We start from the raw sequence: 18,026 nt of genomic DNA, 5'->3' as shown, positions 1-18,026 counted from the left end.
TCACTTTCTCTACTCCCATCTCACAGGGTGCCCTGGCATGGGTGTTGGCAGGAGATTGAGGGTGGCCCTCATCCGAGGTATTTTCCCGTCAGATCACATCCCATCCCTGGCAGCCAGGCTCCATGACGGCCCCTGTGGTCTCTGCCTCCTGGTATTCCCACCCTGCGTAGTCCCCTCCTGTATTTACCAGAGTTGGTCTCTGTGTCCAATGGGATAAGGCAGAGCGATGGTATGTCACTTTCAAGAGGAAGTCAGACACTGCAGCTTCTGTGCTGGGTGGCCCTCTTGCTTTCTTGGGTACTCCCTCTGGGAGAAGCCAGCTGCCAGGTCCTACACAGTCTGGTGGAGAGGCCAGCATGGCAGTGAACTAAAGCCTCCTGCCATGATGGCATGAGTGAGCTTAGAAACAGAAGCTTCAGCCTCAGTCAACTGCAGCCACAGCTGACAGCCTCCCTGTGACTCCTGAGAGGCCCTGAGCCACAACCACCGGGCAAAAATTGCTCCCAGATTCCCAACCCACAGGACGATGTGAAATACATGTTTGCTGTTTTAGCTGCTGGGTTTGGGGTTCATTTTTTACACAGCAGTAGATAACTAATACACTATCCCCTCCCATGGCTCTCCTCAGCTCCTCCCCTATTTCTCATTCAATCAGATCCTTAGAATAATCATCCCAGAGATGCCTGAGCCCGTCTGAGGGAGCCCAGCTTGGGCTGAAGCAGGAGAGACTCTTCATTACATACTGACTTCAGTTTTAGAGGGGGGATATCTCAACCTTATCCTCGGGGCCAGAGTAGGTGAGGAGGAGGGCCAGTTACCCTCTCTTATGGTCTGAGTATGTTTTGATCAAACCCAGACAAAAGGGTGTAACAGCCACTTCCCAGGTGTTTGCAGCCTAGAGGAGTGAGAGCCACCTGGACTCCTGAGTACTCACCCTGGGGACGCCCAGACGCTCACTGCCTCACTCGTCCCTGTCAGAATCGAACACCTTCTGTGGCTTCACAGCTGTTTCACAGGTTCCTGCCACGTGGTAGACGCTAGAGTTGAGGCACACAGTCAGCTACCTCGATCAGACCAACTTAAAGGAGAAAAACAAAACTGTGAACTATGATCTGGTGTTTCCCATGGTGAATGTCTTAGACAGTAAGGAGACACACTTGCTTTCTTCCAGTGGGTTGGAGTTTCTTAGTTTCGTTAGTTGGGGCCTGCACTTTGCTGTGAGCTAAATGCAACTGTGTATGTGTATATACAAGATAAAGGTCTGGGCTCTAAAAAGTGAAATTTTGGCCGGGCACGGTGGCTCACGCCTGTAATCCCAGCACTTTGAGAAGCTCAGACAAGTGGTTCATTTGAGGTCAAGAGTTCAAGAGCATCCTGGCCAACATGGTGAAACCCTGTCTCTATGAAAAACACAAAAAATTAGCTGGGTATGGTGGTGGGCACGTGTAATCCCAGCCACTTGGGTGGCTGAGGCAGGAGAATCGCTTGAACCCGTAAGGCGGAGGTTGCAGGAAGCCAAGATGCCACCATTGCAGTCTGTCTCAAAAAAAAAAAAAAAAAAATGAAATTCAGGCTAGGTGTAGTGGCTCACACCTGTAATCCCAGCACTTTGGGGGATTAAGGTGGGAGGATCACTTGAAGCCAGGAGTTTGAGACCAGCCTGGGCAATACAGTGAGACCTTGTCTCTACCAAAAAAAAAAAAATGTTCTAAATAGCTGGGTATGGCAGTGTGCACCTGTGGTCACAACTACTTAGGAGGGTGAGACAGGAGAATTGCTTAAGCCCAGAAATTCAAGGCTGCAGTCAGCTGTGTTCGTACCACTGCACTCCAGCCTGGACCACAGAGTAAGACCCTGTCTCAAAAAGAAAAGAAAAAAAAATTCTGATTCACAAAAACTGAGGCCTGCTGAGATGATAGTGCACATGTACAAACTCCAACATTTAAAGGAGATAAAATTTGTTATACTAAAAGAGGAAAAAAAAAAAAAAAAAAAAAAAAACCCTGTCAAAAAAAAAAAAAAAAAAAAAAGATTTACATTCAGAAAGATTAACTCCTCTTTGGGTTTAATCTCCTCCTTAGGTTCTCAGAGACGGAGGCTCATCCCAGCACTGTCCCTGGACACCTCTTCCCCCGTGAGAAAACCCACCAACAGCACAGGCATCCGCTGGGTGGACGGCCCCTTGCGCAGCAGCCAGAGGGGCCTTGGGGAGCCCTTTGAGATTAAAGTCTATGAAATCGATGATGTGGAGCGCCTGCAGCGGCGGCGAGGGGGCACCAGCAAGGTGAGGCAGCCTCCCCCTCCCCACCCCCAAGTGGTAACAAGCCTGAGCAGGTGCCAGGTGGGGCCCTGGGGAAGATGGCTCAGACCCAGCCTTCCCAGCAGGCTTCTGTCCCAGCAACGGGCCTTTGACAGAGGCTTTGGAGAGAGCCCCGTGTTTCTCCTTCTGAAATGTTTTAACTCCACAGCCAGGGAGTGGAGGCTCAAAGATCTTTGAGGTTTCCCATCTTAACCAGCCTTTGTCCATCTTGAAACACCCACCACCTGCTTTCCCGGTTTAAGAATGGTCTGTAATAGTCCTGCCTTGTGAGTTGTCTGAACTGTCTGGTCTGTCGAGGCAGAAATTTGGCTGGGATCACCTAGGCCTCTCGTACGTCTCTAGCCGGTTTCCGTCTACGACACTCTTAAGTGCTCCTTGTGGCATGGGCTGGGTGTGAGCAGAAGGGCCTTTGCTCCTGTCCACCCCACCTCCTCCTCTGTCTGTGTGCTAGGAGGTCCTGTGCTTCAACGCAAAGCTGAAAATCCTGGAGCACCGCCAGCAGAGGATCGCCGAGGTCCGCGCCAAGTACGAGTGGCTGATGAAGGAGCTGGAGACAACTAAGCAGTATCTGATGCTGGATCCCAACAAGTGGCTCAGTGAATGTAAGGCCTGGGTTCCGTCCCATCGTCGTGACTCAGGGCCCACCCGCTCAGCAGGCCTGGAGCGTAGCCCAGGGTGACAGCGACACAGGCCGCGTCTACATCCTCGGTCACAGCTGCAGGAGCGAGCTGATCAGCTCTGCTCCCCTGGGGGTGGGCGGGAGGCGCTGGGGCAGCAGAGGGGTGGTGAATATCGCTCTTACAAGATTATTTCTTACGGGTCTCAGTCCAAGGCACCTGAAAATGAGATTTCTCCCCCTGCACGGAGCAGAAGATCACCCAGACATGAAGGCTGTGTGACACATCTGCTCCTCAGCCACAAAATCACCCTGCACATCTAGCCTGAAATAGACAAGAATTTATAGAGCCCTTCAGAGTATAGTGTGTACAATCCTAGAGAAGCCACATGGAGAACCCAGAAAGCAAGGAACATGTTTATGAGTGAAAACATCATAACACCACCACAGCCACAGTGCTCTTTCCATTGAATGGAAAGCCCAAGATGACCGTAACCATCTTGTAACAATTCAGGACAATTTTGCTGTCTTTGAAAGACAGATTCAATTGTCTCTTATTTATTTGGCCCTGACCATTCCATTTAGCACAAAATAAAACTTCAGTCTGGTCCCAGCTATTGCACTGATACAGGCGGCAGTGCTGGAAGACTCAGTCTGGGGGGTAAAATACAGTCCTGCCATTCAGGTTCCCTCTGCCCCAGCGGGCCTCCTGTGTAATGCCCTTCCCTCTTCCAGTCTTCCTTGGCCAGTGCGGGGGGTCTGCAGGTGGAGGCTGGAAGCCAGAGCAGCTGGTTGAAAGCATATTGGGGTGAAATGGTCCTGGGTGGATGAAAGTGGCAGGAACTGTAGGCCTCCCGGCTGTGCCGGCCACATGAACCTCAGCCTCCCAGCAGCTGCTTCTCTGCAGGAAGGAGGCGGTAGCATTTCCCGCAGTACTCACAGGATTCTTGGGGAAGTCTGTGGAGTATCCTGTAGTCTTCAGTTAGTTACAACACTTGCAGCCGTGAGTACAGCCACACAGACGTGCTTTGGCTGCTGGCTTTCTCACACACTGGCTGGGGACCTTGGGTAGGACACTTAACTCTCTGAGCCTTGATCTTCTTAGCTGTGAAATGGGAACAATGATGGTGACTACAGCACAGGGTGGTTGTGAGGTGTAAGCCAGCTCCTGTTGGTCCTTACTGTGCTGCTTGGCCCAGGATTAGAGTTCAGGACCTGGCAGTAATTATCATCATCATCCCCAAGTTCAACAACATCCACATTCTCAACAGGAGACGCTTCCTGGCCGGCTGCGGCGGCTCTCACCTGTAATCCCAGCCCTTTGGGAGGCCAAGGTGGGCGGATCACTTGAGCCCAGGAGTTCAAGATGATCCTGGCCAACATGGCGAAACCCCATCTCTACCAAAAGTACAAAAATTAGCCAGGCATGGTGGGGGGTGCCTGTAATCCCAGCTACTCAGGACGCTGAGGCAGGAGGATCGCTTGGACCGGGGAGGTGGAGGTTGCAGTGAGCCGAGATCGCGCCTCTGCGTTCCAGCCTGGGGGACAGAGTGAGCCCATCTTAAAAAAGAAGGAGGCATTTCCTTTGTGCCTGCTTTCATGATGCACTGAGTTGGATCTTCCGTTAGAAATTTGAACGAAGACATGAACTGGTCCTCCAAGGCACTGATGGGGAGGGCAGATGGGTGAGGACGTGGGTGTCTGCCCTTGGCATCTGCTTGTTCGTCTCCCTGCTCCAGACACCCCATTCCTTGTTTCAGGAATCCCTGGCCACTTCAGGATCCTACGGGCCTCCTTGCAGTCAGTTCTCCGTCATTTTTGCTGTTTTCATTAACATTTTATTTTTCAAGAACTGTTTATGCCCAAGGCAGAGTTGAAAATTATCTTCCTCTTACAAAGTCATATTTTTTCCCAGGATGGGAGCAAGCTTAAACATCAATACGTGTGTGTTTAGATGCTTCCAGGAAACAGTTGCTTCCTTCTAGTCTTTGTACATGTCAGAAATCAGAGTTTTTGATGCTGAGAAAGAAAATGAACAGAAAGCGACATGAAAGGGGAAAGAGAGATTGTTTCTTTAAGATGAATTGAAAACATTAATGAAAAAAGAATCAATGAGGCTGCATGCTGGCTGTCCCCTGTGGGCGAGAGGCAGGGGACGGGCTTGGAAAGAGTCATTTTTAGTTTTAGCTTTTCGTTCTGGTGCCAGTTTCAAGGTTGTCCTGTAATGGAGCCTGATGTGGCCACAGAATGATGGCTCATTTGCTTTTTTGTTTTGGTTTTTAAATATTAAACTGGTATTCAGGGCCCTCAGTCTCTTTCCCACTCTAGTGTTGATTAACCGTGTCACCTCATGAGCCACGTCACTGTCCAGAGCTCAGGGACCTCATCTGCAAAAAGAAGACAGCTTCCACTCTCATCCCACGGCTTCCATAATGCGTCACAGATTTCAAATCAAGTTCATGCTCATTATCTCATTTTTATTTTCTTCTTCACAGCAACTCAAGGCAGGCAGGTAGGAACGACCACTCAAGTCACTCTGAAGGACACTGTGCCGGCCTCAAAGCTAGCCCCTGGCGTTGGGTTCCAGGGCCATCCCATCACCTTTGGCTGCTGTCCTTGCCTTCCCTCCTCATACTGGGACCCTGCGCCAGGCAGCCCAGCCCTCTGCCCAGCCACCTCTGGACAAAGTAGGGGACGTGAGGCCAGAAGGGGTGATCCCAGATACTTGCTCTTCAGGCTTTGAAGGGCAGACTTTTCACTCTGTGCAGGCCTGAACGTCAGGAAAGACATCGGGTTAGAATCCAGAATCATCCTTTCATAGGAGGCGGCAGAGGTCTAAATGTCACTCAAGGGAGGGACTCTCGCCACCTCAGCTTGAAGAAGTATTTACTTGATGGCTGATAGTGCTGCAGAGTTCTCAAACCCTGGGATGGAGACGGCTGGAGGTGGGGAGCTAGAAATTCACCTTATTGCTCAGTATAATCTCAAAAACATTAAGGATTTAAACACTGGTAGAGGGTCCCATTCCATCCAAAAGAGGCTAAGGATCGGGCAGGAGGGAACGCTGCAGGTGCCTGAGGCAGGCACGTCAGACGCAAGGGGTGGACTGGGGGGTGGCAGCTGCGGCTGAGCCGTCGGGAGGTGCCTCTCGCCCCATCTGCTCTGCTCTCCATCAGGCCCTTTCTCTTCTGCAGTTGACCTGGAGCAGGTTTGGGAGCTGGATTCCCTGGAGTACCTGGAGGCACTGGAGTGCGTGACAGAGCGCCTGGAGAGCCGCGTCAACTTCTGCAAGGCCCACCTCATGATGGTCACCTGCTTCGACGTCACCTCCAGGCGCCGGTAGAGAGCCAGACGCTTGTCCTAGCGGCCCCCCTGCTCCCTGGGACTTCAGAGATGTCGCACGCCCCTCGGCCCTCCGTGCCGGAGCATCAGAGACAATGAATGAGGATGAAGGTTGGTGGGAAGTCTGGAGTGAGTTGAGCGGAAGGCGAGTTTTCTTTTGTTTTCTGTAGGAAGGGTGCACATGCCAAACCCCCATGGAAGGAGAAGAAAGTGGGAAGCCCGAGGGATGTCCACGCCCTGTGAGACTGAAATAGCACTTTGAGGACCTTTACAGACCTTGTTTGTACATAAGAACTGCGAGCGAAAGAGACCTCACTCTTCTCTTGCGTTCGTGAGAAAGGAGTGGGGTGGACGTGGGATTGCTGGGGAACGTGAACACAAAACAACAAAGACCCAGAGGGACGGATGAAGTGCCTTGCAAATCTTTATTATCCAAACGCTTATGTTCATACTTTCTTGTGTACAGATGGTGCTAGTCAAGATGAAAACAACAAAACAAAACATTTTTGAAACATATTTACAGCCCGTTTTCTCTTGGTGTTTTATCCTATTTCTGACTTCCTGTTTCTAAGTAAGTTGTGTTTGTAGAGCTATTTCCTAATCAATCAGTATTGCTTATGAATAAATGTTAACTGTCCTCTATGGTTATTCTGGTAAGGCCACTCAGAACATGGAGACTTCCTTGGCACGAGCCAGTGTGTGCGCTTCCGAAGCAGGTTCGCAGCAGCAGGTGACCTTGATGTCACATCCCACAAGCAGCATGGTCAGGGCAGACCCAGAGGGTTGACGCGGGGCAGCCGCGGTAGAAAACAGGAGAGGAGACGGGCCTGCAGCACTGTGGAAGAGGAGTCCTTTGCCACCTGGGGCCTCCCTGCCCTTGGAGGTCCCCCCTTTGCTCCTCACACACATGGTTGCACAGATCCACAGTTTCTATGGCCCGCAAAATTCATACTCATTTTTATTCCAAAGACTTGAAGGAAAGCTTGAACCAATTCAACAGAGCCATATTTCTTTCTTATTTTCTGGTGTTGTGAATTTATTAAAGTGGGTTTTCCCAGCTGAGAGACCTTGTCAGGTGCGTATACTCAGAGACTCCAACTGTATTCAATTAGAACAAGGATTCTTGAGACTGTAGGACTTGTCTGTTGTCCAGAGTACCCGGATTTCGGCTCTCCTGTGTCCCAAAGCCTCTATACCAAGGGACAGGCTTGTCCTCTCGGCCTTTGCCTCTACCCAAAGGCAGAGAGAGCGCTTCCCCTCCATAACCAACTCGCGCAGCCCTCGAAAGGCAGAACCTAGTTGAGTGACTGTGGGTATCCAGGGCTTGGCTCCCAACAGCTCAGGACCTCAAATTCACATGTTCCTCCCTCTAACAATTCCCTTAGGAATTATTATACCCATTGTAGTGATGGACACCTGGGGTACAGAGTGGTGGAGGGATTCGCCTGATGAGAGCTGTGGTGCTGGGAGTGTGGCCCAGAATCCAAGAGTCCCTGCAGCCTTCACCGGTGGGACGGTGCTTAGGGGTTTGCAGAGTATGGTCCCCTTTCGCCCTCAAATGCAGCATATCTTCATGAGCCTATTTGCAAGCTAGGCTGTCTTCGCTAATCAACAACTCAGCCCTAGCCACTCCCCAAAGGGAAAAGAACCCACTGCATTTCCTGGTCAGTGTGTCTCTGGACACTGCAGCCCACACAGCGGGCTAAACAGCAGCACGTCTGAGCTGCTCGGTAAATGGGGACTGAAGCCCCGTGAGCTTCACACGACCTGATCCTTTGTGACCAGAGCAGGGTTCAGGTAGCCCTATTGGCTCCTGTGCTTTGAAGCCAGCTCCCTGGATCATGAGTCTGGCTTTGCACTTCCGTAAGCGTCTGCTCCTATGTGAACAGGAGACAGGCCCAAATGTGCTAGTGGAACAGGCTGGAAGACGGTGAGAGGCTGCCCTGGAATGGCTCCTTCTCCCCTCTGCGTAGCTCCCAAGTCTGACAAGTTTATTGCCCTGGGAAGCAGAACCTCCCTAAGCTCCTACCCCTCCCCCCGTTCTGCAGGACAGTCCTGTGCTCTGGGCTCGCCTCCAGCCTCACAGCACTGTGTAAGGGAGCTTCCTTCACAGAAGTACCCTTGGGGCTTCTGGGCCAGAAGGGAAGCTGCTCCTTTGTTTCCATTGGGCATCTCCTGGTTGCTGGTTTCAAACATGTACTTCATGAAAAGCCTTTAATTGGAGCTTTTCAAAGGTGCATATTCTGTTTTTGTTGGAAACAAACTCATCTGATTAGTCGTCAGGAGGCTTGGCGTTCGCCCTGCCACATTTTCCCGAGGCTGCCATGCTGCCCTGACTCTCGCGGGCCAAGGACAGGGCCTGGTGCCCTTCCTGGACGGAAACCAGAGGGGTCCTTCCTGGGGGAGTGGCGTTCGGCTTGCCTCCTGCCTACGTCTGCTTTTATCCATTTGTAGCAACTCTATGCTATAACAAAAGGTGAAACCAAGAGTTCTCTTACCAAGATGCAGGTCACAGAACCCCTCGCAGGATCCCCAGGCCGTGTAACAGAGAACACGCCACATTGATGTCCGTTCTCTCTCTCTCCTTCTCCTTTTTTTGACCTAAATAAGCTGCAGACATCTTAATTTACCAATATTGAGAAACCGCGTGAAGAAATCATGCATTTTACTTTACGATGGGCTTGTTCCTATCTCTGCCCATACATTGACTACAGTGAAGATGGAGCAAGGAGTTTGGACCAACCATTCTGAAGCATCCCAACAGCTGAAGGATGCCTTAGACAGTGACCAGAAGTGAGAGAGCTCCAGGTCTCCTTTCGGTTTTGGTGATGGGTAACCCAAAGGCAAGGGGAACGTCAAAGAGCCCATTTCTAAAATTACCCACAAATGAAGGGACTAGAAAAAAAACGCTGACTTGAAATTAACATTTAGATGCACAGGTCTTATTTCCTTGTCTACAACCTGTCCTCCTTACCCCTGCTCCTAATACATGAGTGTGAGGCAGTAGCTCTACTTAGCAGCAGAGCAAAACTAAGATCTCACGGAGCAAAACTAAGATCACACGGCGCAAAGCTAAGATCTCACGGAGCAAAACTAAGATCTCACGGAGCAAAACTATAAGATCTCACGGAGCAAAACAAAGATCTCACAGAGGGCAATGGTGATATCGTTTCCCTGGGAGTAAGTCCGCATTGCATTTCATGATGGGGCTGCCTGCTGCCAGGGAGTGGTGGTGTCCTTTATCATGGGCTTACAGGCCCCAGCTAAGAGCTGCAAACTTTGATCTTCTTGTCCTTGAACTCCCCTTGACATCATGAGGAAGCTGTCTCTAACTTCCATCTCTTCCGGATTTGAAATCAGAACACCCTACCTGGCGTTTAATTGCCAACTGCCATCCTTAACATGGGGGAAGTGTGAAGATGCAAATGCAGAGATGTGTCCTGTCATGACGAAGGTGGGAATCACACCAGGAGCCCTGAGCCTGAGAAGGGCTCCTCGCGTGAGAAGCTGGGATAAAAAGCCATGCGTGGCAGCATGGGGAATTCCGCAGGCAGGAACTCAGCTGGTTTGTTGCAAATTAGCCTTAAACTTGAAGTCAAATACATTCTTATAAGGCAGAGTGACTTCAGTCCGGCCGCATCTACCATCCAGGGTGGAGGTTCAGAACATGTTACACACACCTACAAAGCTCGTGCCTGCTGCTCAGAGTTCTGTTTGTGTTGACAAAAAATGCAGTTGTGCCCACCTGGGTGTGTGTCTCATGTCCCTGTACCGCAGCCACCTTCTGTCGACAGAAAGTAAGGCTGACGGGTCTGCACATTTGTTCAATGCAAGCTCAGCCACCTAGACCAGTGGCCACTGCTGATTATAGTGGGTGTTTTTAGGTTTCTTATTCCACAAAGGATTTTAGACTGTAAAACCAATGACTAAAGATGAGTTGATTTCCAAACTAAAAACAGAAGGATTCCCGCCTTTACTCACTGTCCTTTCCTGCTGGACTCATAAGGCATTACTGGAGCTCAGACACAAAAAGTTCCTCGCTTCTGATGACAGTATGTCTTAAACCCTGAGACCTTGCCAGTGAGAAAGAGGTTGAAAGTCCTGTTTGCTATTAGTTGAGGCTAAGCTGTCTGCTGCCACTGTCCCTGGGCCTCCAGGCTGCTGCCAGGGTGTGTGGCCCAGCTGTCCCCTCACTGAGGGACACTCTTCAATGCCACCATATGAGAGTCTTCTGGGTGGGGTGGAAAGGCAGCCCACTTTTCTCTGCGCCAAATGAAACAGAGCTGGGCGTTCAGTGTGACAGATGCATGTAAATGGGTCTCAAATTTGGGGGGCTAGGGGAACAGGTGGTAGGAATGCAGTGTTTCTTTGGATTCTAATATCTCCTTTTTCCATCTCCAGAAAGTATCTGTCAACACTGGTGGGTAACAACTCATAAAGTATATCACTTAGCAGTCTTCCTGACAAAGGGACACATTTTAAAATTACAGCCTGTTCATGATTTCCATAATAACGCAAGCATAATTCCAATCCAGGAGAAGTGACTGCATCAAAAATGTTTTTTCCTAAAAATTCCTAGAAGCTAATTTATCCCTCCCTAAACAAACACATTCTGCTTTTGGAGGCCCTACCCAGAACCTGCAGTGATGTCATAATATTGGACATAGTGGGGCACGGGCAGTATCGAGCCTTCACTGATACAATCCGTGTTCTCTAAACACAGTGGTTCCCAGTGTCCACATGTGTGGAGGCGTGTGCTGAAATGTCACACACATCTATGTCATGCACACACAGCAATTACCTTCAGCACTGACAAAGCTTCGCCAAGCTGCTAACAGCCCACATTGTCATAGTCCATTTCTGAAGACGTTATAATTTATGTATAAACACAGGATGCTGTCCTACAGCATTGCTTGTGTTCTTTGTTTATACGTCAAGGTTGGAAATGCTACCCAAGAGCTATGCGTTGAAGTGGAGGTTTGCTGGATCTGTCTGTGCTATCTTGTTCTACATTTTTCTCACTCTAGCAAAGTCTGTTCATGGAGACATGGGCTAGGGGATAGGGAAGGACAGATAAATCAAGAGAATAGGGATTAGGGCCCAATCTTCAGTGTACAGGGCTGAGTTCAAAATCTAAGCTGTTTCTGTGGTAAGTAGCTGGATAGGAAAGATCCCTTCGTTCTGACTTTGATGAGAATGGGCTTGGAAATCCACTCCCACAGGCTTGCATGGAAGAGGATCCAACCTCTTCCTCCTGGTTCAACATTAAATTTCTGAGGAAAGTGCTGACAGTATTAGTTCCCTACATTTACCCACGACTCCCGTCCCGCCCATGGTGCTGCTGAAGGGGGTTTGGGAAAGCAACCAGAGTTCCTTAGCTTGGATATATATAGTACCTGTGTTGTTTTTTTTTCTGGAAAAACCAAAGCACTGTAGTGAGTCTTACAAACTTAAGGCATCCTGTCCCCTCCTGGATTCCTGAGTGTCAAGGGTCAGAAGTCTTATTTGAGAGGTGGCTGAACTTAGGAGCAAAAGCCTTGAGCTAGGAACAAGGAGACTGAGTCACCAAGCTGGTTCTGTCACTAGCTCTGCCACCTGGGGCGAGTCTCTTCACTTTGCTGGGCCTCGGGTTCCCAAGTGGAAGACGGGGGGTCGGAACAGCTGCCCTTCTGGGGCAGCATAAAGAGAAAATGGTGTAAGTGATGGAAGTGCTTTGAAGAAATTAAAGCTCTGCCTCGGAGCTGGGGATAATCATTTACAGATGAAGAAACTGAAGTCAGTAGTCACGGCCCAAGTTCAGAGTAGTTTTATAGCAAAACTGGGACCCGAGTCCAGCTGCCTGGATTCTTCCCATTAGATCGTGCTGCACCAGGTCTGTGCCGACATGAACACACACATCATTCATCTAACGTGTGTGCACACACATGGGTGCGTGTGCACAGGAGGCACATGACACGGAGAAAGACACAGGACGAACACCTGAGTTCTGGCTCTGCTGTGACACAGGTCCTGGCCGGGACCTGGTACCTGGCTTCTCTGGAACAGGCTCTCTAACCTGTAAAATGAAGACGCTGTGCTAGATGATCTTTGTGCTTCCTTGGAGCTCTAGGTCTCCGATTCCATGATTGGTCATGTATGTATGTGTATATAAATATGCTTATCTGTAGAAATGGGCCCGTTTGAAAATGGGAGACAGGGCCTGCCCAAGTGCATTTATTGTGCCAGAAACAGCAAATTCGTAAATAAGTTCATGGAATCTTGTTCGACGATTCAATGGTAGTGCTGAATGTTATTGTCTGAGATCCACTGTTTAACCAGATAGGTGATTGGTGCCATTTAAAAAATTATTAGTTCACAAGTGTTTGCTGTTCAAATTCTTCAATAAAACTCATTTGTTAAAGTCAGAAATTCAACTCTTCTGTACTTGGGCGGGTCCCAACGGCCCCTTGCAGGCTGCTTTTGTACATGGGCCTTTGCATAGATATATAAAAGTTAGGTGTTGGCTTGATCATGATAAATGTATGAGCAGGCTCCCTGGAGAACAGTCCAGAAAAAAGAGCTATGGTTCTCACAAACTGGTGACATGAATCCATTAAGCTGTGTGGCATTTCCAGTATAAAGACATTGTTTGCTGGCTACGATCTCTTTTTGTGGCATATGAGGTGTAAAATGTTGTCAGAAAAGAATCTGGTGTTTAAAAGAATCAAACGATGGTGGCATTAAATGTTCACTTTTATTCTACCCAGAGTCGTGAATTCCTCTGTATCCAGGTTCTCCTTCTGTACCTGGGGAGAATGATTCAAGACCTGGGGGCCGGTGCTTCTCACCACAGCAACACCTTGGCCCAGTCTAGCCCCCCAGGCCTCTCAGGACCTCCCATTGGGCCCCCAACAAGTTCTGAAGCTCAGCCAGGAGTGAGTGGGGTGTCAGCTAAGTCCCCGGGTCCCTGGACTTGCACCCTGAGAGCCGGACACTGGGAAAAGTGTGGAGAAGCTGTGTTGATAATGTCCTATCTACTGTTGCCCTCCCTCAGTCCAGCGTTTCTGGGGCTCACACAAAATGAGGGACTTTGCAGCCACTGCAGACTGCCTGAGCCTGGATGCAGGCCCCCGTCACAGAAGTGTTTGTCCCAGTTGTAACTGGGCACGTTCAGACAAGAAAGCAAAAACAGACAGAACCAGGAAAAGGTCTTCTAGGGAAGCCCTTTCCCTTGAGGACAGTCTCCTTCCACTGCAGACACCTCCCCCTGGGCAGCAATGAGGGACCTTGCTAGGGGCTGGTGCCACATCCGTCCCATCAGCTGGGTGCTCCACAGCCCTGAGACGCAGGGCAGGGTGGCCACGCAAAGCAAACACTCTTCACTCGTGGCAAGACCCCTCTGCGTCCCTGTCTCCTGCTCTGCCGTGCCTGCCTGGACAGGCACACCTCCCAGGCTCCCTGCTTTTCTTCTCCCCAAATCCTGGACAAGACCTACTTGGGCTTCCTTTGGGTCAACCGAGCAGAAGCCATAAGGGTTTTCTAAACATACTGTCTTCAACTAGGAGAGCAAGTGAGGGTGCTGCCAAACTGATCATTTTCCTGAAGAAGAAGAGAGAACGGAGAGGCAGCATCTATTACAGAATTGTTTCCAACGCCCTCACTCCTCCCAATCCACAACTCTCAGTTCTCTGCTCCCAGAACTCAGTGAAGTTGGCAAGCCTGGCTGGCACACAGGAACCCTGCTACAGACACGAGAACATACTCCCCCACCGGGCAGGGTGAGCTCTCACTGGGGGCCCCTCTTCCTAGAAACGTGGGCCCTTGGCCGGGCCTCACGTCCAGAAGAGTCTCCTTAAGCAGGAGGTTGAGAGGGCAGCGAGGCAGGGAGGGAGGAGACGGCAGTGTCACTGCAGGGTGCTTATTTCTCTGGTGGAAATTCAGTCCCCCTCACTCCCCTGCACCCCTGACTCTTCCAGCTTCCTCCCTGCAGCTGGCTGTTTAACAAGTGCATTTGCCAAGAGGTCGGGAAGAGCGCACCGTGAACATCCCGCCAGCTGAGGGGGGTGGAGGAGGGGTGGGCTGTCCCCTGGGCAGCCACCTCACTGCTGCCTGAGGAAGCTACTTAGGGGTCTGCCTGCCTGCAGCGTAAGCAGCATGTCCTTTGTTTTTCATTTTAAAATAATTCCACTGCCTCTGCTTAGCCCAGCGTCTGTGCCCCTCTCCAGCAGGTTCTGGTGCAGATGTATAAATGACACACCTTTTGTGTGCTCAGAAGAAAATCTCAAAATAAAGGGCTTTATGCCAGATCTACAAACCCCCAAAGTCCCTGAAGACCCAGTGAGAGAAAGTCTTCTGCTTTTTAAAATTGGACTTTGAAAATATGGAAATTGAAAATGAAGAAGTTACCTAATCTCACCCCAGAGAGAAGCACTATTATTTTATAGATACACACACACGAGTGTGCGCTTTTACACATTGTGGGTTTTCCTGGATGTGGTCCTTTTGGAAGCCTTTTCCCCTTTCATAATCCTACCGCGCGGCACGTGCGCTCTGACAGCAGGACTTTTAGTGCCTGCAGAATATTCCACCGTGTAGATTGACTGATCTCATTTAGCACCACGACTATTCCCTGCTCTGGGACTGTCAGATCATTTCCACTTTTTCACAATTAACAGTTACACTATTGAACATAAACAAACATACTGAATATAAATCTTTTTTTAAAGCTCTCTGACAAGTCCCTAGGGATAAATTCCTGGAAGTGAAATAGCTATAAGAAGAAAACATCACGAGGCATTTTCCACACTCAGAGTGGCCCTGCTTTCAAATGTCCAATCTGAATGATGATTAGAACCTTCCCTGATGGCCCCAGATAGTCATCTCTTCCTCTCTTATGTCACTGATTCACCGATTTATTCATTCTACAAATATACATTAAGAAGCTCTGGCCAGGTGTGGTGGCTCACGGCTGGAATCCCAGCACTTTAAGAAGCCCAGACAAGCAGATCACTGGAGGTCAGGAGTTCGAGACCAGCCTGGCCAGTGTGGGGAAACCCCGTCTCTACAAAAATTAACAAAAATTAGCTGGGTGTGATGGCGTGAGCCTATAATCCCAGCTACTTGGGCAGCTGAGGCATGAGACTCACTTGAACCCAGGAGGCAGAGGTTGCAGTGAGCTGAGATCACACCACTGCACTCCAGCCAAATGACAGAGTGACTCTCTCAAAAAAAAAAAAAAAAAAGAATCTCCGACATGGGACAGTGTCCCTATTGTAAGAAGCACCAGGTTCTTAGCACATACCTCATCACATTCTAATGCAGGCCATGTGCACGTGTCCTTCAACACTAGTGCTGGGAGGGTAGGGACACTTTTGATGGCCCTCTGTGGTTAACACGGCGCTGGGCACAAAATCAGGTGAAGATTCAGCTATCAAAGGGAACAGGATGTTGCGCACATAGGGGCATCTATCCACTGGAAACACGTTTCTGGGGGTTCTCACGCATCTCAGCCCTCGCTGAGACTCTTAGCTGAGGAGCCATGAAACCTGGGTGCTGGCTGGAAACGACCCGCAACCTACAGATGACTTTGAGGGAGTCTCAGTGCACCTCTGGGCTCCACTCCTTGTCTGTGTGAGAGAAGTGAAGCCCAGTCTGACTTGCCTGTTTCCCCTGGGCCTGCTCTGAGGATGAAGGAAGATGCCGTGTGTGGAAGCAGGTCACAGCCTGGTAAGTGCTCAACAGACGTGGGTGCTGGGATAACAGACACTTGTTTTTAATAATTGGAACAAGATTCCACAGGCAGCCTTACTTCTTTCCCAGACGGTGCCTGCTACAGTTTCTTCATTCAGCACCTGCCTTATTCTCCTGTATTACTTTGTTTGGAGATGCTCTTGCTGTGCTGCCCAGACTGGAGTGCAGTGGTTCCATCATGGCTCACCACCATCTCAAACTCCTGGGCTCAAGCGATCCTCCTGCTTCAGCCTCCCAAGCAGCTGGGACTGCAGGCACGAACCACCACACCTGGCTAAGTTTTAAAAATTTTTTTGTAGAGATGGGGTCTCGTTATGCTGCCCAGGCTGTTCTCAAACGCATGGCCTCAAGTGATCACCCTTCCTCAGCCTCCCGAAGGGCTAGAAAGCCACTCTATCTGGCCCCGTTCTTTTTTTTTTCCTTTCTGAGATAGAGTCTCTCTCTGTCGCCCAGGCTGGAGTGCAGTGGTGTGATCTTGGTCCACTGCAGCCTCCGCTTCCCAGGTTCAAGTGATTCTTGTGCCTCAGCCTTCTGAGTAGCTGGGATTACAGGCACCTACCACCGTGCCCGGCTGATTTTTGTATTTTTTGTAGAAATGGGGTTTTACCATGTTGGCCAGGCTGGTCTTAAACTCCTGACCTCAGGTGATCCACCTGCCTCCCAAAGTGCTGGGATTGCAGGTGTGAGCCACCATGCCTGACCCCATTCTTTTTAGAATATTAGTGACTTCCATCTATTAGAAGCAGGTTGGGGTATACATCACACCATCCCTAAATCTTTCATGTGGTTTGCTTAATTAATTCCCAGTAAGTCTCAGGGGGGTCTTCAACATGTATAAAACGTTAACAAAGGCGCCCACAGTGGCCCCACAGCCGGCTCCCCTGTGCTGGGCGGAGGCCCCCTCTCATCACCAGGCACTCAGAGGAGTGTCTGCATGAAAGCTTCACCCGGGCCAACTCGGCGGCAGAAGGACCCAAGCCTGCACCAGCAGAGGGGACGCCTGGCTGAACGGAGTGCAGGGCCTAGAACACGGGACCAACAGTGACACGTCCCTGGCTTGCTGGGTGCTTATACCATCTCATGCAAGGGTGGCGTGCCTGTAATATTTTTGAAGTCAACCAAATGTCTTTAACTCCGCTTGTTTTTACGAAAAACAAAAACCCATTTCTAAATGGCCTATATGTTCACTCCTGAGCCTCCTGGTTAGATTTACGTCATGATATTTAAAATGCTTACTACAGGGACCTCTGGAATATCAATTCCTGAAAACAGGCCATCAGATGCTAGCTCACCACTCCTGGATTGTGGATTCCAGATTATTACTGAAGAAGCTAACACACACAGACACACACACACACACACACACACACACACACACACACACACACGCGGCTTATACCAAGTACTTTTTAAAATAAATTATTACCCAAATAATAGACCAGTATTCAGTATTCAGTCTCCAGCCACCACTGGGGAGAAGCCCCAAGCCCTGCTCAGCACACAGCTGTCCCTCATACCCTGAGCCTCGGTGGGGGCTGGAAAAGCCGCAGAGGCCATCACTCATACCCTCTCCTGCAGCCTTCACGTGAATGTGGTCCCGATTTATCCGTTCTCTACACCAAAACGAAGCAGATAATAATAGAGTCTTTGCCTAACACTGTCTCTGAGAAATTATGAAGTATGGATTTAAGCGGCACTGTGCACTCAACACGTGTGTATCTGTCGGAAGGCAAGGCAACTCCACCCTGGAGGAACACGCACATGGCACGTCCTGCCCGGCCTAGCCCCTCCGAGGTTGCTGAGGTGGGCGTCTCATGGAGCTTAGCTGTAGAGGTTCCTGGGTGAGCAACAGGTGAGGAGGGGGCAGGCGAGGTGATGGGCGCTCACGGCCCTGCCAGGAACCACTGCTCTGCATCCAAACCAGGCACAGAAGGGTGACACAGGTGGCCAGGTTACCTGAGCAGGGACACAGCCGTAATGAGGAAGGTGCTCCTCAGGTCGGGCTCAGAATTCCCTAAA

The 18,026-nt window shown here is 50.1% G+C and overlaps 1 protein-coding gene across 2 annotated transcripts in view; it reads left to right on the top strand.

The window, feature by feature from the left end:
- The window catches only part of KIF26B (kinesin family member 26B), a 555,192-nt gene extending 548,266 nt beyond the window's left edge, over positions 1–6,926 (top strand). For both annotated transcript variants that reach the window (XM_017532087.2, XM_037739821.1), the window contains 3 exons: positions 2,082–2,284; positions 2,772–2,922; positions 6,131–6,926. In XM_017532087.2, coding sequence (XP_017387576.1) covers positions 2,082–2,284; positions 2,772–2,922; positions 6,131–6,279 — 503 coding nt within the window. In that variant the 3' untranslated portion in view covers positions 6,280–6,926. The remainder of the gene's footprint in view (positions 1–2,081; positions 2,285–2,771; positions 2,923–6,130) is intronic.
- Positions 6,927–18,026: the final 11,100 nt, after the last annotated feature.

This window comes from Cebus imitator, unplaced genomic scaffold (assembly GCF_001604975.1).
Source record: "Cebus imitator isolate Cc_AM_T3 unplaced genomic scaffold, Cebus_imitator-1.0 Scaffold75, whole genome shotgun sequence".
In the NCBI taxonomy this organism is placed as follows: Eukaryota; Metazoa; Chordata; class Mammalia; order Primates; family Cebidae; genus Cebus; species Cebus imitator.
The sequence above is the reverse complement of the archived record's forward strand: the minus strand, read 5'-3'. Positions and strand labels throughout refer to the sequence as shown.